Here is a 23,350-nt window from a genome sequence, read left to right as displayed (position 1 = left end):
CGGAAAGTTGACGCAACGACTTACATCAACTTACTGAGTAATGCCAACGAACAATTTCTATGAGTGTATATTAAATAATATATCATCATAAGAATGTGTTATTGAAACAAAATAGCTACAAGGTGTATCAAAATGATTGGTACCCATCAATATCCAGCAAGTGTGGCCAAGACTGCCACATCAAAATGCAGCACCCATCTTCCTTGTAGAGTAATGAAATATCTGCGTGGCGGGTCAAGCGTTTATAATTTGTTGGTGCAGTTACCAATTTAATGGCGGGACCCCTTTGTTTTGACCAAAAGAAGTATAATCTGTTCAACTGAAGTTTTGAGATAAGCATTTTAATACTCATGGATATATACTGAAAAATGTCATAAAAAGTGGATGCTAGGATTATGAAATGCTCATTTAACATAATTATGTTCAACTATCATCGATTTGCAATCAACTGGTTGTCAAAAATATTTCAGATATTGCTTATTGTTTTTCAACGAGGGCTATTTAGTGGAGTGCTCATAAAGTGTGATGCCTGTGCGGACCTGAAACGAAAATACCTAATTTTGCCCAATTCCAGGATCTGTGTTTTGCCTCAGGTGCGGACCGAGTAGCGCATTGTTAATCACTGCGCTATCCCCTGTTGGTAGCATAATACACTGTAAAAGTTAAAGCAATCGCTGGGCCCTCCAAGTCCATATTGAAAGACGTAACACATGATCTTTCTGAAAAATCCACTATCAGGCCCAAATTATACGAATATTTTATCCCTATTTTGTATATACTAAACGGGCATAATTTAACGGGAATTAAACTATCCCTATTTTCTAAATTTCGAGAACACTTTTACGAATTTAGGCCTACCCCTATTTTGAAATTTCGAGAAGGCTATTAAAATTAGATTTGCAGGCAGCTAAATTTTATGAATATTGCTTTAATGCACGAATCCCGAGCATGAAAAAAACAACCAAGCACGTTAAGAAGTCTATTGATAGTTTGCTAGTAATACAAAAACCCAAAAATCCGGGGAAACCACTACATGTATTAGTTATATTTTGATGCACAGATTTGTATTGTTATTGTCAGGTCATCCTATTATTTATTTCGAGTATTTTCTTGATGGGAAATACCTCAATTTTGGTTTATATTTCGGACGCGATCTTCTCTAAAATACCCCATTTTTCGCGTAATTTAAAACGATCATGCGTACATACTCAATATTGACTTGGAGGGCCGGGCATCGCAGAACAGGCAGAACACATTGTGAAGAAGAGTCGTGATGAGCTTTTTGAATGCATGAAAACATGGCGAGTGTAAATGCAGTATTTTAACAATTAGATACAAACAATACTAATAATGTATAAAAATGCAGCAAGTGTCTAAGCTAGCCGACGCGAAAATATTTTCCCGTGCTCTGAGCATGCTGACAGTGCCCTTCATGTTTTTAACTCCATGGATTAGTAGTCATTAAAATAATACGAACCGTTATAATCATTTTGGCCAAATAGAAACCGTTCCCTGGACTTGAGCCTCTTTATATATCGTGAATAAAACTTAAGAGTAAAATGTTTTGTATAAACGTTATATTAACGCTTAGACTTATATTACTTGATTGAAATTAAAATCTTATTATCACCTCCAAAATCCGCATTTTTAATCTACATTTGTGTATTCATTTTCGTCGTTTTAGAAGTTGTCAGAAAATTGTTTAGCTTCCCGCAGCTAGAAAATTGATAACAAACACGAAAACGAAATCCCGCATAGGCCTATAACTTTTTCTGATGAGTCTGTCTGTCACTTCGTTTAAACTGAATATTGAATGGATGAAAGCTTACCGGTTTCAGCAAAAATCATCATTGCCAAAATACATCCAAACCATGTCGACAACGAAGCCATTGCCGGGGCCATTGCATATCGAGAAAATGGTAAAATCCTTGATTAAGAATCCTATCGGGTTTGTCTACTGGGGTCAAGCTGCCAATGAACGTGACTGCTTTTTTCCTATCTTGAAATGATCGACAAGGTTGTCGGTGATCACCTCAATTTTGAAAGCTTTTGAAGGAAAAGAACGCATGCGCTTAAACAAATCAAGCGGGAAATCAAGCAACTGGAACTAAATAATTATTGGTCATTCTTGTTCAAGGTCACCTATTTCATTGCCGTGCGGTGTTTGTTAAAGGACTATAAACAGTAATTATAATTCGCTCGTTTTATGCGCACCGCACAATAGTTTATAGGGTCTATGACCGCACACACAGTACGATAGACTGTCCCACAGTCTCGGTTCCATCTCTGGGTGAATAATTAGAGCTAAAACCACCTTCTACTTCACTCCACAGATTAATACCAACACACCATCAAGCCCTATACATGTACGGCCAGCAACAAAGTTAAAGTATTACTGTGTGTCGACGAAAACTCAATTAAACTACAGACCAACCTGTTTTTTTTTTTTAATAATAGCTCTCCTAATCCGAGACTGTTACATTTTGAATAGAAAAGTCCCTTCCAAATAATTATCAAGCTATGTAACGTTACTGTTGCGTCAATTATGATAGCCACGCCCGGGCGTCAATTCAAATTATGGTAGGCACATAACATGCATGACCCACTTCTATTGTCATTTTGCGCGCGCGTTAATTGGTTATGATCATTAGACTATCAGGCCAAGTAGCCGCTTACACAAACGGCAAGACAGTGAGACCACGGACGTCTGACCCAGGATCGGTAAAAGTGAATTCCCACAAAATGCTGGGAAGTGGAAAGCAAATTGCCTACAGATTGGGAGGGTCCATGTATCGGGTTTATTTTACGGTTATATAATCTACATTACCAGTCGTTCTCCATGGACCCGAGGGAGGGTCTAACTAAAACTGTCCATTCACCAAGTTTCCATCATATGTGTGTGCTTGTATAGACTGCAACCATACTAGAGTTAAACATACTAGAGTTAACTTTCCAACTTTCTATCATCTTATGCTAGTTTGAAGGACGATGTATCCTTTACTGGGGACTTCAATCTCCATTACGAAGTTCCAACTGATTCTGAAGTCAGACGCACAATTTCTATTTTAACTGATTTTGGCTACTCTCAACATGTCGACAAGCCTACTCATAAGCTCAATGGTATCCTTGACTGGGTGGTTGTGCGGAATGACAGATGTGTTACCAAGTACGATGACGTGTTTCCTGATTTGTCCGATCATTTTGCTGTTTTTGGTCACTTTTATGTTTCTAGACCTACACTAAGTAGACGCTCAGTGACCTCGCGTAATTTGCGAGCAGTTAACTTTGATAATCTGCAGCCTGATGTTGCTGGACTGACTGCTAGTGTTCTTTCCAGATCACCCAACTTGGATGTATATGCCTATGGACTTGTTGATGCCTATAATACTGGCCTGCAGCAAGTTCTTGACCAACACGCACCCCTGACTACTCGGCAGGTGAGGGATCGTCCATCGGCTCCTTGGTTGACGACTGAAGTGAGGGATGCAAGGAGCTCTGGATGAAACCTGAATTGACTGTTCATAAAGAAATGTACATTAGTTCGAGGAATAATGCTAATAACTGTGCTACTAATGCTAAGAGGCAATACTGTGCGGACAAAATTGACTCAGCTGCATCTTCCACAAAGCAGCTATTCACAATTGCAAATGACTTCTCAGAAAATCTCAAACTTCAGTGCTTCCAACTAATGTTGCTCCTAGTAATCTCCCGCAAGTCTTCTGCAAATTCTTTGCAGACAAAATCCGGCATCTTAGGGATAAACTTGATTCTTGTCCGCCACCATCTTTTACTGCCTTTGAAGGTCCTGTTTTTGATCATTTTGATCCTGTCACCGAAGAGGAGATTTCTGAGCTGGTCCATAGTATGCCTACGAAGGGTTGCTTATTAGACCCACTTCCAACATATCTTGTGAAACAGTGCTTTGTTGATTTTGTACCTTTGATCACTTATATTATCAATAAGTCACTTATGAGTGTTATTGTTCCTATTCAGTTTAAGCGTGCTATTGTTGTGCCCATCCTTAAAAAGTCTGGTCTTGATAATAACTGTTTTAAGAGCTTTCGGCCAGTTTCTAACTTACCTTTTGTTTCTAAAGTTCTTGAAAAGGTCGTCCTTAAACAGCTCCAAAAACACCTCTTTGATAACGACCTTATTGAAGTTCACCAATCTGCGTATAGAAAAGGCCATACCGCGGTGCTGAGTGTCTTGGACGGCCTTCTTGACAACACTGATGTGAAAAAGTTTCTCTCGTGGACCTCGACCTCAGCGCCGCGTTCGATACGCTTGACCATTCTATTCTCATTGAGCGGCTGGCGACCATTTTCGGTGTCCAAGGAGTTGTACTTAATTGGTTCACTTCATACGTTACTGAGAGGTTTCAATCTGTTAATATTAAAAGGGCATTTCGTGATCCACAGCCTCATCCCCCACTTTTCTCAAAAAAGTTGAGATTTTTATACCACTGGAAACCTCTGGCTACATAATGTTTATGTACAAAATATTTCTTGCAGATTAATTCGTTTAGCAAAAATATCGTGAAATTTGAATTTCGTTCTGGTATACCAGAACGAAATTACAACGCATTGTCTATGGAGCAGTGTAATACACATAATCATGCATAACTCGGAAACGCACAATCGGAATCAACTGAAATTTTGGGAATAAGCTTTTTTCGTGGATATGTACTGAAAAATATCATAAAAAGTATTTTTATCCTTGAGACAACTTGGCACAATCCGTTTATATTTGTCTGAGAGAGCGACGTCGTGTCTTGTTACCTCTCTTATCACGTCTCGCCTTGATTTCTGTAATTCCGCTTTGACTGGTATCACTTCTGATCAAATTCTCCGCCTCCAGAGGATCCAAAACTCTGCCCCCCGGCTCATTGCAAACAAGATATTCCTGAAAAAAATTGGTGTCAGTTCCAATTTATAATGTAATTATTATTTGAATGTAATGTTAAGGATGGAATTGCATGAGAAGTTTTGCACTGCAGCACTGACAGGAACATTTATTGGTAGTTCATTTACCATTAAATAATTATACACTTACATAGTTACATACGTGTTTTGGCGCAGTGTCAGCCTTCTATTCTAGCATATTCTTCAATTTTTTTTTTTCACACGACGAAGATGGCGAATTCTATCATTCGATATTATCGAGCACGGTTTGTTTACAAGTGTCGTGATGATGACTTGCTAGAACGCGGCGGTATAATCGGGCGCCTTATTGTTAATTTTGCACCTTCAAACATACAAACCATCTCAAAAGTTAGGTCTTTATATTAGAAAACTTTCTTTCGCGAAGGCACCATGTCAACAATGCCTAGAAAAGTTGCTTTAAAGGGGCGGTCTACCGTTGTTATGGATAAAGATAAGTACCAAGAGAAATGAACAACTTATTGTCTGAAGGCGATACTTATCAGGTCATGAAGAAAGATCCACCCTATCTCTTGAACGCAAGATAGGTAAGGCCATCTCTGAATTGAAGGAACATAACAAGGTTGATAAGAAAAAGGCATCACATTTAACACCTAAGCATACTGTGTCTCCACGTATATATGGTCTACCGAAGATTCACAAAGAAAACATGCCACTTAGACCTATTGTCAGCTCAATCAATTCACCATGCTACAATTTAGCGAAACACCTAGCGGATATATTGACACCCTTATCAGAGAAAGGTACTTCCTACATCAAGAACTCGCAACATTTTGTTGAAAAGGCAGGGCAAATACCCATAGAACCAGGTGACCTATTGGTCAGTTTTGATGTGGTATCATTATTCACTAATGTACCAATTGATGATGCTAGTAAGATTATAGGAGATATCTTGCGTGGTGATGATACACTTAAAAACAGAACACGCATGACAAGTGATGAGATCGTAGAACTTATGAAGTTATGCCTCACATCTACGTACTTCAAATGGCAAGGGAAATTCTATGAAGAAAAAGAGGGTCAGGCAATGGGTTCACCCCTCTCCCCAATAACATCGAATATCTTCATGGAACACTTTGAAACCAAAGCACTAGATACGTATCCTTTGAAACCCGTTCAGGTTCAGATTTGTTGATGACACATTCGTCGTCTGGCGACATGGCAAAGACGAACTGGTCAAATTCCTAAGTCATCTCAACAATCAACACAAGTGTATCCAGTTCACCATGGAGATTGAGGAGGCAGGTGGCATACCTTTCCTTTCCTGGATGTCAAAGTGCAGAGATCTGACACTAGCTTGAGTTTCGCCATATACCGAAAACCCACTCATACTGATCAATATCTTCATTTTAACTCTAGCCACCATATGTCTGCCAAGAAAAGTGTTGTCAATACACTGGTTCACAGAGCACTGACTCTGTGTGATGAAGAACATCAAAAAGACGAACTCAAACACATTGAAAAAGCGTTGAACAAGAATGGCTATCCCTCAAACCTCATACACAAAGCAATCAAGAAACAGACAGGAGAACGATCAGAAGAATTGGTGGACGATGAACACAAAGGCGTTACCTTCATGCCATATATCAAAGGTGTATCAGACAAAATCTGTCGGTTTCTTAACCGTGCAGGGGTCAAAACATTCTACTCTAGGTCGGCCAAATTAAGAGACATCCTAAGCCACCCAAAAGATCCTCTGCCCAAGGATCGTGCACCATGTGTGTACTCTATACCTTGCAGTTGTGGTGAGCAATACATAGGCCAAACCAAACGACCACTGAAGGACAGAATATCTAAACACCGAAGAGCCACAAGACAAAAGAAAGAAGAAGGCTCGGCATTAGCTGAACATGCTTGCAAAGAAGGCCATGAACCTCTGTGGGACGAAACAACAAAACTGGCACAAGTTTCTCACTTGGGGATGAGGTTGACCCGTGAAGCGTTGGAAATCAGAGTTAATGAAACTTCTACTATCAATAGAAATGACGGCAAAGACATCAGTCGTATGTGGCGCTCTCTATTTTCAAACAACCAATCACAGAGCCGCTAATCTTTATCACATCGTATGTGACGCTCTCTATTGTCAAACAACCAATCACAGAGCCGCTAATCTGTACCACGTCCGCAATTAAGTGATATAAACGCTCATCGTGCATACAATCAATCAATCAATCGGTCTATGAGTGGCCAAACGGTTCCTGGTAAGCCGTATACTTCTACTACAGTATATGCAGTCTACTAGTTCTCTGTTGACAAGGGGCAGTCTTCATTGAACAGCTCTTTCTCAGAGCAAACAAACTTTAATTTAGCAGATAGACGAGGTCTGCTTGTTTTCTGTAGACAAGGGGCAGTCTTCAGCAAACGGCTCTTTTCAGAGCCACCAAAACTTACAAAATCAGCAGATAGGCGAGATCTGCTTGTTTCTGTTGACAAGGGGCAGTCTTCAGCAAACGGCTCTTTTCTTGGCTACATTCAGGATATCTCTCACTGATGAGGTCATATGATTGGCAGGATGACGTCATAGGATGTTACGATGTATGATGGCCCCTGGGCATCAACAAGTTTACCCAGATAGGATCTATTTCTAGACATTCGTCACGATTCAGTCTTGGTTTCTGAGTCCTTATGTGTATTGCTTCCAGAACTCTACGGGAATACCCCTTTTGCTTTTTGCTTTTGCATTTTCCTAGTCAATCTGGTGTCCTTTTGATCTTACGACGTGCTCCCTAACAGCTGATTTGCAACTGCCAGCGGTGGATTTGTGTTTACTGATCCTTTTCTCGAGCTTCCTGGCCGATATAACTAGCATCACAATCAGCGCAAGAAAGTGACCGAGTTCATCAACAAGGTCGAAGGTCGCGAAAATCAGGAGCTGAAAACACGTCAAATTCAAGCATCAACAGTTGGTTTCGGAGAAGGAAAACGCTGATAATTTGGCTGAAAAAGGTGAACATCGGATGGTGGTGCTCGCGATAAGTGGTTAGTGAATTTGTCTTCGCGTTCACTGACTGGAGCGGCAGTTTCGCTGTTACAATGAGGATTAAATTACTCTGTAAGTAGTAAAAAATTCCCTGTCAAAGATATCGTGGTTGCTACTGAAACAGCGTGTAAAGACATACCCGGGATAAAGCAGCCGAACTTCGTGCTCGAGTAGTCAATGTAATCAAGACTACAAAACCCCTGACCAGTAACATCACTAAAGAAGAAAGACTTGCTCTTGATAAGCTTAAAAAAGACACTGAGATCATTATTGTGCACGGTGACAACGGCAGGGCCACTTGTGTTATTGACTCTGCTGTTTATGAAGAGAAAGTTAACGCACCTCTTCAGGATCCGAATGTTTACGAACGGCTTAAGAAAGATCCTACGCAGAAATATCAGACTAAACTTATCAAATTACTGAAAGATCTGAATGATAAAGGTGCCATTGACTCAAGAACTTATTGGAAATTATATCCTACTGTCTGTGATGTACCGAAATTAAATTTTATGGGTTGATACAAATCCATAAAGCCGGTGCCCGCTTAGACCGATAATAGCAAGCATCGGATCGGTCACCTACGAACTTGCGCGGTTTGTGTCAGGGATTATATCTCCTCTTATTGGCAACACCGAACATCACATTACCAACACACAATCCTTCGTGGAGGACATTCGCGATTTGAAATTGCAATCAGATGAGTCTCTTGTGTCATTTGATGTATCTGCTCTGTTTACCTCCATCCCCGTAGACAAAACACTTGAAGTTGTCGGTAAGCTGTTGAAGAGTGATTCGAGCTGGAAGAAAGGTGATACATAAAATCTTGAGCCTGAGCAAGTGCTGGATTGTTTGAGTTTTTGTCTTGACATTTCTTATTGTGTGTTCCGGAGACCTTCTACCTTCAACGATATGGATGTGCGATGGGCAGTTCGTGTAGTCCACTTTCTGCAGACGCGTACATGGAATACTTTGAGAGTCAGGCATTAACATCAGCCCCACCCACCGCGTGTTTGGAAAAGATATGTGGATGATACCTTCGTGGTCATAAAAACTGCACGCATCGAAGAATTCACTGATCATATTAATAACATTGATCCCAACGTCAAGTTTACGCGTGAGGAAGAAGAAGCCGGTACACTTCCCTTCCTCGACACTCTGGTCTGTCGTCAACAGGACGGAACTCTTAAAGTCAAAGTGTACAGAAAACCGACACACACAGAGCAATACCTGAATTTCTCCTGTCACCACCCACTTGAACAAAAACACAGTGTAGTAAGAACGCTATTTCATCGCGCAGAAACGGTTGTCACAGACCCGGTAGATAAGGAGGATGAGATCGCGCATGTGAAAAACGCTCTTAAAACTGTGGCTATAAAGACTGGACATTTTCCCGCGGCCAGCCCAAAGGGAAAGACAGTTCTTATCTGAACCCAGACTCGGAGACGGCCAATAAAGGTTTTGTCACCTTGCCTTAAATAGAAGGCCTTTCTGAGAAGCTACGCCGAGCGTTTTGGACTGCAGGAGTATCTATCAGCTTCAAACATCAAAATACGCTTAGGAGTGCTTTAGTAGCCCCTAAAGACAAGACAGAACCCATTAAACAGTCTGGAATTGTGTACGAGATCATATCGTTATGAATACGGCAGACGGCCGAATCCGGATTCGTCTTTTGGTAAATTTATTTTACGAATGCATTACATTTGAATTACAGAACAAGGGATCAATGATGTACATGATAGAGGGCAGCATATCAATTTTTTAACGGAGACCAGATGATAACAGCATAATAAGTAATCAAAAGCGGGCGGCATACAGGGTTAGTTGACGGTGCATCACAGTACGGTCACCGACGGCAACCGTTAAAAAAATCGATATGCTGCCCTCTATAGGTATATCATCGATCCCTTGTTCTCGAATTCAAATGTAATGCATGTGTAAATGAATTTACCAAAAGCCGAATCCGGATTCGGCCGTCTGCCGTATTCATAACGATATATGTACAGTTTAGCCACTACACCATCACAACATGCTCACTTATATTCGTACCATTTGCAATGTTATTTCTAATTCAGTGTCTCGTACAACAATAATCTTGTTTACACTGTTTGTAAGTTCAGTCAAATGAGGTGATATTACTCTTTATATTGACTTCAATATTTTGCAAGACAATGCAGTGCAGTATTTGTATGAATGAATAAATATCACTGGAGTCAACTGGACGATTCTGACGATTATTAATCGATGGATAGAGTGGACTGCTAATTTTCCTAGTGACACTGATCATCACCAATGGTCAAGCACGATTACGACATGAAGCCGTTTTGAAATCAACTTTCCAACCTACGACTCGATTATTCAACCAATCTTTTTCGCTGAAAATTTAATACAAGCTCACATTAATATCTACCATTATAGAAATATTATGGTAATCACATTTCATCTTATATGTCCGCCTATGTGCTGTGGCGTATCGCCATGCTTTGACATATCGAGCTGAGTTTATGGGTACGTGCGCACATGTACCACCCCTCCCCCGTCATTGTATAAGGGGGAATGTTAATGTTAATTTTGATACTTTCCCATAATTTAATGTTGAAATAATGTTAAATCATATTTAATCTTAAGTAAGTCTTTTATGGATTAGCACTATAGTTTCCAATATGTGGTAAATGCTACATGTACAATGGAATGTAGTTTCAACCCAAGATTCAACTGATGGTGCAATAATGGTGAATACCTCTTGGTATCAAATATATTGTAATTATCTATGCCCGTGCAATGGGGCATATATATTGTATTTTGTTGTGTTTAGTCTTCGGATTCTCCTTATCTATGCCCGTGCAACGGGGCATAGATATTGTATTGTTGTGTTTAGTCTTCGGCTTCTCCTTCTTATCTATGCCCGTGCAACGGGCATAGATATTGTATTTGTTGTGTTTAGTCTTCGACTTCTCCTTCTCCTCCTTCTCCTTCTTCTCAAGATCAGTCCTTTGCTCTCCTCTAGCTCAAGAACTAAAGTAGCCTCGGGGCCCATACTTGGTACAATGATGGCCCATGACCCCTAGAAACATCCTAGGGTACCCCGACCCCAGAGGTCAAAGGTCATGGGCTACAGGGGGCAATATGTGTAAAATTTAAAACAGCTCTAGCTCAAGAACTACAGCACCCACAGGGTTCATACTTGGAACAATGATGACCCATGACCCTTAGATATTCCCGTGAGAGCCTCGACTCCAGAGGTCAAAAGTCATGGGCTACATGGAGCAATATGCAGGTGGTGGCCGCATTGCATTCTCTAAATTCAGTAAATTTTCATCGTCAACCGTGTAATTGAATGGGATTATTTTGAAATTTTAAAACGCTTGAAATATCACAAACAAATAGGCCTATGTTGATAAATAATATAAATACAAGCTAAAACCGTTGGGGTTCGATAATGAACCCCACAAAACTAACCGACTATATTGGAAAATGCCATACGGCCGGGCGGTTTCACAAGTTTCCGGCTCGATCATGTCATCCGCCGCCTGGCAATATGTGTAAAATTCAGCTAATTAGCATAAAAATGCTCAAATGTTGTCCGAAGTGTATCGTCATTGGTACCAAAATGTGGCAAATTTCATGAGCAACAACCCATAGGCGATTTATTTTTTCATTGGACGCTTCTGTTTTGAGTTATATGCAAATTAGCTAATTAGCATAAAAATGCTCAAATATTGTTCGAAGTGTGTCGTCATTGATACCAAAATGTGGCAAATTTCATGAGCAACAACTCTTAGGCGATTTTTTTTAATTGGGCGCTTCTGTTTTGAGTTATATGCAAATTAGCTAATTGGTGGATCGGGGGTGTCATGGTGGTTTAAGAAGTATCAGGGTAGGTTTAGGTGGTGAAAGGTGCTATGGTTGACTAATTAGTGTCATGGTGGGTTAGGGTTTGTTAGGGCGGAAAACACGGGCATAGATATTCGTGTTTGGTCAAACACAACTGTGGTTTCTTATCTATGCCCGTGCAACTTGGGCTTAGATATTGTATTTGTTCTGTTTAGTCTTCGGATTCTCCTTATCTATGCCCGTGCAACTTGACATATATATTGTATTTGTTGTGTTTAGTCTTCCGCTTCTCCTTCTCCTCCTTCTGCTCCTTCTCAAAATCAGTCCCTTGCTCTCCTCTAGCTCAGGAACTAAAGTAGCCTCAGGGTTCATACTTGGTACAATGATGGCCCATGACCCCTAGAAACATCCTAGGGTACCCTCGACCCCAGAGGTCAAAGGTCATGGGCTAGAGGGGGCAATATGTGTAAAATTTCAAACAGCTCTAGCTCATGAATTACAGCACCCACAGGATTCATACTTGGTACAATGATGACCCATGACCCTTAGATACTCCTGTGGTAGCCTCGACTCCAGAGGTTAAAGATCAAGAGCTACAGGGGGAGCAATATGTGTAAAATTGAGCTAATTAGCATAAAATTCCTTAAATCTTGTCCAAAGTGTATCGTGATTGGTACCAAAATGTGACCAATTTCATGAGCAACGACTCGTATGCGATTTATTTTTTCATTGGACGCTTCTGTTTTGAGTTATGCAAATTAGTTAATTAGCATAAAAATGCTCAAATATTGTCCGAAGTGTATCGTCATTGGTACCAAAATGTGGCAAATTTCATGAACAACAACCCGTAGGCGATTTATTTTTTCATTGGACGCTTCTGTTTTGAGTTATATGCAAATTAGCTAATTAGCATAAAATGCACAAATATTGTCCGAAGTGTGTCGTCATTGGTACCAAAATGTGGAAAATTTCATTAGCAACAACATTTAGACGCTTTATGTTTTCATTGGACGCTTCTGTTTTGATTTATATGCAAATTAGTTAATTAGCATAAAAAGGCTTGGTAGGGTATTAGAGAGAGTGTGAGCCAGTCTGGTGTTATGAGCATTACATGTATATCAAATGAAAGCTTAAAACAAGGGCTTTCACATGGTGCTCACCAAGTTTTCGTTTGTGAATAGCGGAAGGGGGGTTAGGTGTGGTCACGGGCATAGATATTCGTGTTTGCTCAAGCACAACTGTGGTTTCTAGTTATCTATGCCCGTGCAACGGGGCATAGATATTGTATTTGTTGTGTTTAGTCTTCGGCTTCTCCTTCTCCTTCTCAAGATCAGTCTCCTTCTCTAGCTCAGGAACTAAAGTAGCCTCGGGGCCCATACTTGGTACAATGATGGCCCATGACCCCTAGAAACATCCTAGGGTACCCTCGACCCCAGAGGTCAAAGGTCATGGGCCACAGGGGAAATATATGTAAAATTTCAAACAGCTCTAGCTCAAGAATTACAACACCCACAGGATTCATACTTGGTACAATGATGACCCATGAACCTTAGATACTCGACTCCAGAGGTCAAAGGTCAAATTAGTTAATTAGCATAAAAAGGCTTGGTAGGGTATTAGAGAGAGTGTGAGCCAGTCTGGTGTTATGAGCATTACATGTATATCAAATGAAAGCTTAAAACAAGGGCTTCCACATGGTGCTCAAACACAACTGTGGTTTCTAGTACCCTTTTTTTTTTTTTTTCAATCTTCCCGGCCATTCCTTTCTTCACGCTTTGACGTATCGAGCTTATGTTATACACGTAGACAGGGGGTGTGCGCAAGGGCTGTGCGGGTGGGAAGCATGGTCAGTTCGGGCCCTCGGGGAGAGGGTTCGTGGGGGTTGTGAGTGGTCAAATTTTGAAATCAGTGGCCAATTGGGCTTAAAACTAGTACAAATAACCCTTCATATGCGAGGATCATGAAAAAAATCAACTTGAAGTCATCAGAGGTCAAAGGTCAAATGGGGTGAAATGTTAAGCTTTGCCCGATTTGGTCAAATGAGGTCAATCAGAATCCACCGCTTGTATTCGTGGCTCCTGAATCACAGTGCACAGCCCTAAATTATAAAAAATATCCATGGCTTCAAAATTCCACAGAGCCTATCTATATAGGGTTCTATGGTCACGAGGCAGGTTGTAAGACCTAACCTGTGACGGTTACAGAGTGGTCAATTTGTGACTCCTTAAAATCGGTATAGGCAGTTTGTACTGAGTGCCGTTAGTCCCCTTTAAAGGTGGATACACGTACGTCACTTCATATGCAAGTCCCCCACCCCTCCCCGGGTGGCTACTTTCAAGGGCCGGACAATCCCCGGACAATTCTTATTTATTTATAAGCTTTGGTAAAAGTGCGACTTAATCCTTTTTTTTTTTTATAGGAACGGGTCACACCAAAATATTTTTGCCCGGGGTATTTTTGTTACTAGTGCTGACACAAATCACACAATAAAATGCACAAAGTGTAGTATATACTTGTACTATGAAAGTTTATTTAAACAATACAAAGTGACCCACACAGAACACCAGTTGCAGGAAGGATACCGATGGCGTGTTTTTTAAAATAAATTTCACGACATCTTTTTAAAGTAGAAAAATAAAAACAATTCTCCAAATGTTTCACTTAGTTCTTATCAAACATGATTCCTTTTTGCACACGTACTTAAGCCTACATGCCAAAAAGGTACAAATATAAATTTTGTACAGCCTGAAATGGGTAAGTTTGACAAACTATTAGTGGCGGGAAAATCATGAAATCTCAAAATATTCCAGAATATATACACCACATCTTTTGACGCTTTTCAACTGATTTGATATCAAACATGTGGGCATCCCCAATTCCCCCACAATGTTGGCGGTACTGACAGTAAAAAGCTTCAAAATATTCTTTTAAATACTATACACAGTTTCAAACCATTTCTAATTACATAATTATTGTACAATGTTTACTACTATAGGGTCCACAACTCCCCCCTAAATACTTTTTAAAATAAGTCGAAAAATATTTGACGAAATACAAACGTGTAAAAAGATATGTGTAGCGCTTATTTGTAGCGTTCAGTCACAATGGTTCATTATGTAAAAAAGAGACCGTTTTAAACAGTGTTAAAAATTGCATCTGAGTCTATAGACGAATCTCATTTCACGCATTCCTACACCTCACTGGCAGCCACAGCTGGGTCCCCGTCGGATATTTTCCACCTAAAATATGAAATGATGCGTCCTTGGCGGGGATTTAAAACTGCATTTCATCACCCGTGTACAATAGAATGATAAAGGTTTACAACACAATACAACATAACATCGATTTTTAAGCGGCTTTTTAATCCACCCAATTGGGTAGTCACAGTCAATTGGTGCGCCGAGGACCCAGTCATGGCCGACTAAATTCTGACCATCACTCGTGAGATTCGTCTATAGGAGTCAACTCCCAAACAATACGGTCACCAGGCCTATTCATGTGTATAAACCGGACTGCTATGGACTCAGGTACCACTTTTAAAAAGGCCTCTTTTCTTACACAATTAACCATTGTTACTGAACGCAATGATGTGTCACGCTATAAATTGGTCCACAGGGGTAAAACAAATGGGGTTATACATATCTTTTTACATTTTTACATTTTGTAAATTTTTTCCGACTTATTTAAACACTATTATGGGGGAACTTACAGGTTGTGGACCCTATGTGCAAAAAGTAAAGCTAGGGTATATACAGGGTGTCCCAAAAGTTTCGATACCATCTTCAACGTAAATTTTGGGCATATTACACCAAAACAATACAATAATTTTACAACACATTTTCTGATCCCAAGTATCTCAACATCTAATCTCCATTCAATTCAATTGCAATATTAAATAGTTCTCATATTGTAATTATCATTCATAACCAAACTGCCTAAGTCATTAATACATGTTTATCTTTTTCAATTTTGATTTTCTGAGTAATAAACAAAACAATCAATAATCCAATTGTTGAAGAGGATAATAAGCTTCTACCTATGTCTATAGGATTTTTTAAATAGCTCTAGTCTTTGTTTGCAATTAACAATGAGAGGACATTCCTAAACCTCGTTGACTTGGGGATGATTTGAAATGGCCGCCAATTATGACTGTTTGATATTTATTACCAGCAATGTGGAAAAAGAAACACACGTAGAACCGAAATAAGGTACCATTTTGTTGAAGGAGCAAAGTTCAACAAACCATAACCCCTTCTGGATATCATTTGAAGACAAATGATATACCATTTGACATACGACAACAGATGGACAAAAAGAGTCACCGAGTGGCAACCAAGAACAGGAAAGCGTAGAAGAGGAAGGCAAAGACGAAGATGGCGAGACGACCTAACAGCATATAGAGGCATCACTTGGGCAAGGGATGCGCAAGACAGACAGAAATGGAAGATTCTTGAAGAGGGCTTCATGCTACAGAGGATGAAACAGCCTAGGTGAGGTGAGGTGTGATATACCATTTTAAAGCTTATGATATATATTTTCTAAACACGAAATGAAACAAAATTGACCAGGGGCCGACTTAATATACCCATTGTTAGTTTGGATATAAATGGTTTGATTATTTTCAATTTATCATCAACTATATCATGATATCATAACAGAATAAAGATAATGATTTTCGTCGATTTTTACAAGTAAAGAAAGTGAAGAGAGAAGTTTAAAATTCAATTTTGCTAGTATTGATTTGTTGCATTTGAGATGTACTCTTGATTGGTCTTTTATGTTGCAATAGAGAAGAAAAAAGTATTACGTTTGGTATCTAAATAATTGCATGAATTTACTCTTTCTGATTATGTATTTTGATTTACACTCGGTTAATCCTTGTGAAAGAAGACGGTTCAAAATGGTATTGCGACTTTTGGGATACTTGATCTGTACTACTACTATTACAACTACTACTATTAATCATAATAAAACAACGTTTAATATAGCGCTTTAAATACTAAGAGCGCTTTTCAAGATAAAATACATCTATACTAATAAAATAATGAGCTCTGTCTGTCTGTCCGTCCGTCTGTCCGGCTATGCGTTTCGCCGCGCTTCGCCGCATCGCTCCGATATTTCGGATATAGATAGGTATCGGGCATTCCACGTTTATGGGGTAGTTTGAAAGGTCATCGGAGGTCAAGGTAAAAGGTCAAAATTTCAAACTTTGTCCGATCGGGCCCAAACATGGTGGGTGGAATCCTTGATACGAGGCGAATATATGCCCGAAATAAAATTGAGGTCAACCGAGGTCAAAGGTCATTACGGAGGGGTCAAATTTCAAACTTTGTCCGATCGGGCTCAAATTTGGTGGGTGGAATCCTTGATACGAGGGCAATATATGCCCCAAATAAAATTGAGGTCAACCAAGGTCAAAGGTCATTACGGAGGGTTCAAATTTCAAACTTTGTCTGATCGGGCTCAAACTTGGTGGGTGGAATCCTTGATACGAGGGAATATATGCCCAAAAATACAATCGAGGTCAACTGAGGTCAAAGGTCATTACGGAGGGGTCAAATTTCAAACTTTGTCCGATCGGGCTCAAACTTGGTGGGTGGAATCCTTAATGCGAGGGGAACATATGCCCGAAATGAAATTGAGGTCAACCAAGGTCAAAGGTCATTATGGAGAGGGTCAAATTTCAAACTTTGTCCGATCGGGCACAGACTTGGTGGGTGGAATCCTTGAAACGAGGGCTTGAACATGGTATAACGAATTCTCAATATGACAGGAACAGGAAGATTTCACCACTCCCTGCGAGGACTGCAATGTCTTCCCAGCATTCATAGCTGAAAATGATTTCTAAATTTCAAACGGATGTATAAAATCAAACTGAGGTCATCAAAGGTCAAAGGGGATCAAGCCAAGGTTATCTAGGGTCACAGGTCATATGGGGTCATTGGGGGTCAAACAGCATCACTATCGGATGCTGGTGGTGCTCTCACGTACAGCTACAGTGCCGTCACAGCAACAGGTACTCTAGTATACTATAAAGTACCATGAATGTATCATTAATATAGCAAAAACACTGCTCAACGCGACGCACAAAACAGTACGTGCGATAAAATCTACATAATAAACCAAGGCAGAATACAATTTATACCAAAATTATAGAGAATTCTATTACCCCCACGACTCATTATTCAAAATCGCGCACTGTGATTTGTTGAAACGCGTCACGTGACAGACCATTAATTAGCGATAAAGTGTCAAGGGCAACGAACTTTATGTTCTTCTATCATCACAGCGCACAGCAGAGCGCACAGCACACCTGCGTATGTAGGGGAGAATGGAATGTCAGGGGTGTGTTATTGTATGTGCATACCTGCTTATAGGGGAGAATGGAATGTTAGGTTGTGTTATTGGAATGTGCACGCTACTACGCGTATGCGCTCCACAGGTAAACAACTTGAAATATTTGGGCAAAAAAATTGATATTTTCTTTAAATCACACTATTTTGTGGTAATAGAATAGAAATAAAGTGTGCAGCATTATCCTTTACACGCAAATAATGTGTCCTCGGCAGTAAAAACGTTTAAATAATGGGTTCGGCAGTAAAAACGTTTAAATAATGGGCTGCGCCTCACCCATTATTTACGTTTTTACTGCCTCGGACACATTATTTTCGTGTAAAGGATCATGCATTACCCTTTATTTCTTAAATATAACAAGGCTGTGCCGCTGACATATGCGTGTAGCCCGGGGCGTGTAGATCAGCTGTTGAATGCTCTTTAATATAACGTTCCCCTGAAACAAAACACAGCAATAAACAAAATATTATGAGTCTATTCTACCACGTGCATTTCATGCAGGTTGCATGCAAGAAATTCAATAACCTTTATACTGCAATTATACAATTAGGCAAACATTGCATTATTGGCTTTTGATGTTTTGAAGAAATAAAAAGGTATATGAAGTAAGATAAACAGAGTATAAAAATAACCCAGCAAACAAAAAACGTTTTTAAAATGTTTGAAACAGTTCTATTTTGAGTTTCGGTTTTGGCAAAAATCTTTAACAACATTAAATACCGGGTATTATAAAGATCATGAAAACGTTTTCAAACGTTTTGTATGACAACACACTTCAACAACATTTTAAAATGTTATTGTAAAATATTCATGCAAACATGCTTTGCCAAAAATTACGTCAACACTTAATAAAACATTATGTTAGAATATTTTGTGGTAAGTTTTCAAAAATGTTTTTTGAATGTTATGAAAACGTTTTATATCATTTATTATAAACCGACTGTGAATAATAGTTTTATTTGCTGGGAAGGGTGGAGAGATGAAGAAAAATAGAATAACGAAAAGGAGAAAACATTGTGTAGACTGGTTGTAAAGCTGGTTTATATTTACTTACCCCGACCTATACATGGACGTGTAAGGTCCTGGTACCTAAGATATTGATAAAAAATAAAGAAAAGTTTAATGAGAAGTAGGAGACAAACATAATAATAATAATAATAATGATGTGAATTTCTATTGCGCACATCTCCACAAATCAATGGCGCTCAAGGCGCGATACAGAGATTAACTTAAACTACATAATAAAAATTAACATACAGCAAGAGATAAACAGACAGACAGCAACAAGATACACACTCACACAGACAGACAGACAGAAGCTGACAGACAAACAGGCAAAACAAATAAGATAGACACCACTCAGTAATATTATATAAATATTCATCGGAAAAATATATAGCTTACCAGACTCCAATTTCCTGGATTTTGATATCCAAAGCTTTGTGCCTGATTGGATTCATAAATTGCTTTTGCAGGAACTGGTTCAGTTTGTTGACGACGCCTTCGTCGGAGCCAAATGAACACAAGGAAGGCAATTCCAATTATTGCTAAAATTCCAAGCGTGCCCAGACTGATACCAAAAATGCCACCAGTTGACAAACCTATGACAAAAACGATGTTATTGTCAACATATTAGAATCTAATTAGAGTCTAGGAGCTAAATCTCATACGGGCCTTAAAGGCCCATTCAGTGATTTGCTCATCCGGACGATCGTAAAAATCATCAAAATTCAGATTTTGGTACCTTTGTAATTGGCATAGATGTGCTAACATAGCCTGCTAGTGGTTCGGTCGAAAGCCGTGTATTTTAGACAAAATAAAGCATTTTAGCGATTCTGGACTTTTGATACTGACAGTACAAAAAGTCCGACTCGAGATCGAAGAAGCTCACTCTCCACGTACCAACACGCGTTGCGTATTGTTTCTACTACTTATTACATCTGTAGCTACTATTTTAAACAAAATACACAATTTTAACTGTTTTTTTCATATTTGAATCTGACGTTAGCCCAGATCTTTAATTGATTTTGTTTTCTACCAAAATGCTAAATCAATTTAGTCTGATGGACTAGGAAGTTTTTTCCTAGTCGATTGGTGGCAAAAAAAATCTCGATGAGTTGAAGTAGAAAACCTTTCAAAACTTCTTGTTTTTTGACTAATTTGTCATATTCAGGGGAAAAGAGGTTTAATGAAATTCTGTAGACTTATTCTTTATTTCTAAGCAACTCTGACAAATTTCCATTTTTTTTTTAATGTTCCCGTGAAATCACGAAAGGGCCTTTAATTAAGATTGAGTTCAACACCCATGTCAACCATGATGTGTTAGGATAGACCCTCTAGATCACGGCTAGGGGGTAGTGGACTCCAAATTGTAGGTACGGTTTTTGCTAGAGGTCACGAAAGGTCACCACATAGGGGTAAAAAACTCCAAATGCTTCGATCTTGTTGAAAGCTATATCAAATTTTTCGTTTGATCACAAGGATTAAAAAAGTATAGTTTGTTATATCTACGACCTATCGTTATTGAGTTATTCTACAAAAACCTCATTCGATCGAATGAGGCCCAAACAGACGAGGCAATACAAAGAAAATCGCTATTAAATACCAGCGCATATGTCGGCAATGCTAACAACCCATTCGAACGTGAGTCGTGTCGGTTCTTTTGATGTCACGACTGCCCGCACGCCATGTACGTACTGTGTTATGCACATCGTGTATGCGTTCGACTAATATGTCAATCGTAATAATAAACCCGTCTTTATTAAGACGGTTTTATTCAAAATCTCGGATTTTAACAAAACTACGGTACCACAAGTCTTGACTTTTGCAGGTTATGTTAGTTTACTAAAGTACATAACATTAACAATCGTGTAAAAACAGAATTTTAAAAATATTGAGGCATCATCCTCAGCAAATGTTATAATATGGCTTTATTTTTAATAGCCCCAGCAATTTTACCCTCACGTTCTAGTGGTTGTTGTGGTTCAGGTAAAAGCTATTTCCGCAAATGACTCCTCTATATCTATCTTCACATCTACGGAAACAAAGACAACGGTCATAAAATAATAGCTTTGATGTCAAAGGCAATATCGTATAAAGTATTGTGATACGAGGAAAACAACCACGTCGACGATAACGACAATTTCTGGTATGTCGACGATGATGATAACGGTGATGATAATGATGATGACGATGATGATGATGATGATAATGACGAGGACGACGACGATGATGATGACAATGGTGATAATAATGGCTGTGATGGTACCGATGAGAATGACAATGAGGATGATGATGAGGCGGAGGATAATGATAATAAAGAGTCGAGGAGCAGGAGCAAGATAGGAAGAGGATGGTAATGACCGGGGTTATAATGATATATAATAACGACGATGACGACGACACGATATATGAAAGGGGGAAGGATATGAGGTGGAAGAAGGGAAGAGGACGCTAAGGAGACATGACAACCTCGATATGATTGACTTACAGACAGATACCAATCCTCCCGTCAACAACACACGTCCCTCCATTTTGGCAGTAATTATCGGGACAAAGCTCTGTAGATATAAAGTTTGAAAACAGAGTAAACAAGATATGCTGCGGTTTGGTAAGACCACAAAGTCCAGCCGTGACATTAAATTGACATCTATTGACAATAAAAAGTGACTTTGTGCAAATTCGTGAAAAAACAGTTTCATTTATTTCACCATGTTTTTGCGCAAATGTAGGCACTCCATAAGCTTTAATAACAATCTATCTAATTTGACCCTTAGTTGACCTTTTGAAATTACCTCCATCATGTTTTGGATCATATCAACATCATACATGCAAATTTTCATTTAAATTGGACACACTTTGACAATTTTTACTCCCCTTTTTGACCTTTGGTTGGCCTGCAGTGATCTTTAAATGCCAGCCTCCCATCATATATTTTGAATCATATCAGGATCATAATATACTAATTTTCATTCAAATTAGCCATACCTCTTTTAAACCAAAAACAGACCTCTTTACCCATGTTTTAAACTCCAGTCACCTTATAAACCTATTTGCGCGTAATGCTAGAGACTTTTGACATTATTCTGATGATCACAGCACTTAATATACAGTATATAATGATATGAACTCATTACAGTGATTTTCAGTAATCAACCCTATTTGACCCCTGCAAGACCTTGAACTCAAAAATCTGTGCTTACCCCATAGACTTCCAGCCAATGTACCTTTTGAATAGACTGCTCAATAAGCCTCGCTCAAAGAAGGAGAGCGTATACAAATTCAAAGGATTTAGAACTTTCAGTATAGAAGCCGTACTTTACTCTGAGTTTTACGCTTAAAGCCGATCGCTGTCAGACGACACGATGGAGACAACCAAACTATTCCAGAGTTAACCTGTGCTATCATAGCATGATGCAGTCATGTCTACAATATAATTCACCACGACCTTTGCAGGACTTTTACCCCATTAAAAGCTATTAAACCAAGATAACACTCATTGAAAACAGCTCAACTGATTAAATCAGATCTCTCTCTGGTTGTGTACAAGTGTCTGTTTCAATGTGCGACATCGCAATAAAGCATTACAGCTTCAGTTGGGTAACAAATTACAAAGGAAACGAAAGGAAACAATGGTATGTGCATTGTTCACGAAATAACACAAAGACCTGCTTTTGTTAACCAGCATTCTTCAAAATGAGCAACATAATGATTGTTGACTTAACACAGTTTGGAAATAATTTTCTTCATATTTTTGGTGTTATCTGTCGTTTACATATCCTTCCTAAAACACAAAAGTACGACCCTCTCCAAACATCTAAATTAGCTAAAAATTTAGGACATGTTACAAAACTTTATTTTCTAGAACCTATTTAGAATAATTTAAATGTAGCTTTTACCGTTTTTTGTGGCATCCTTCAGAAGTGAGCGGTCCGATACCAATATTTTCGGTCAAATCTCCATTCAATTAACACGGGGAGTTGGCTAGCTATGCCTTGCCCTCACTCATATTTTACAAAAGTGCGACCATTTCTGAACATCTAACCTAGCTGTAATTTTAGGTCATGTTAGAGACATATATTTGCTAGAAGTTTTGGAGAATAAATAAAATATTGGCTGGTTATTTTTCACACAGTGATGTTAACTAGGCAAGTGTCCATTCTCCCAACATACATCATTTGTTGAGGTCACACGTCAATGGTGAGAGCACTGTGTATTGTGTATAGGAAAACGGACAGTAACTGCA

The 23,350-nt window shown here is 39.1% G+C and overlaps 1 protein-coding gene across 1 annotated transcript; it reads left to right on the top strand.

Annotated features, from left to right (window-relative positions):
• The first annotated feature begins 5,589 nt into the window (after positions 1-5,589).
• LOC140152134 (uncharacterized) lies at positions 5,590-6,075 on the top strand. The gene has a single exon (XM_072174430.1). It carries the CDS (start codon positions 5,590-5,592, stop codon positions 6,073-6,075), a length of 486 nt encoding a protein of 161 aa, XP_072030531.1.
• The last annotated feature ends 17,275 nt before the right edge of the window (positions 6,076-23,350 follow it).

This window comes from Amphiura filiformis, chromosome 5 (assembly GCF_039555335.1).
Source record: "Amphiura filiformis chromosome 5, Afil_fr2py, whole genome shotgun sequence".
NCBI lineage: Eukaryota > Metazoa > Echinodermata > Ophiuroidea > Amphilepidida > Amphiuridae > Amphiura > Amphiura filiformis.
The sequence above is the reverse complement of the archived record's forward strand: the minus strand, read 5'-3'. Positions and strand labels throughout refer to the sequence as shown.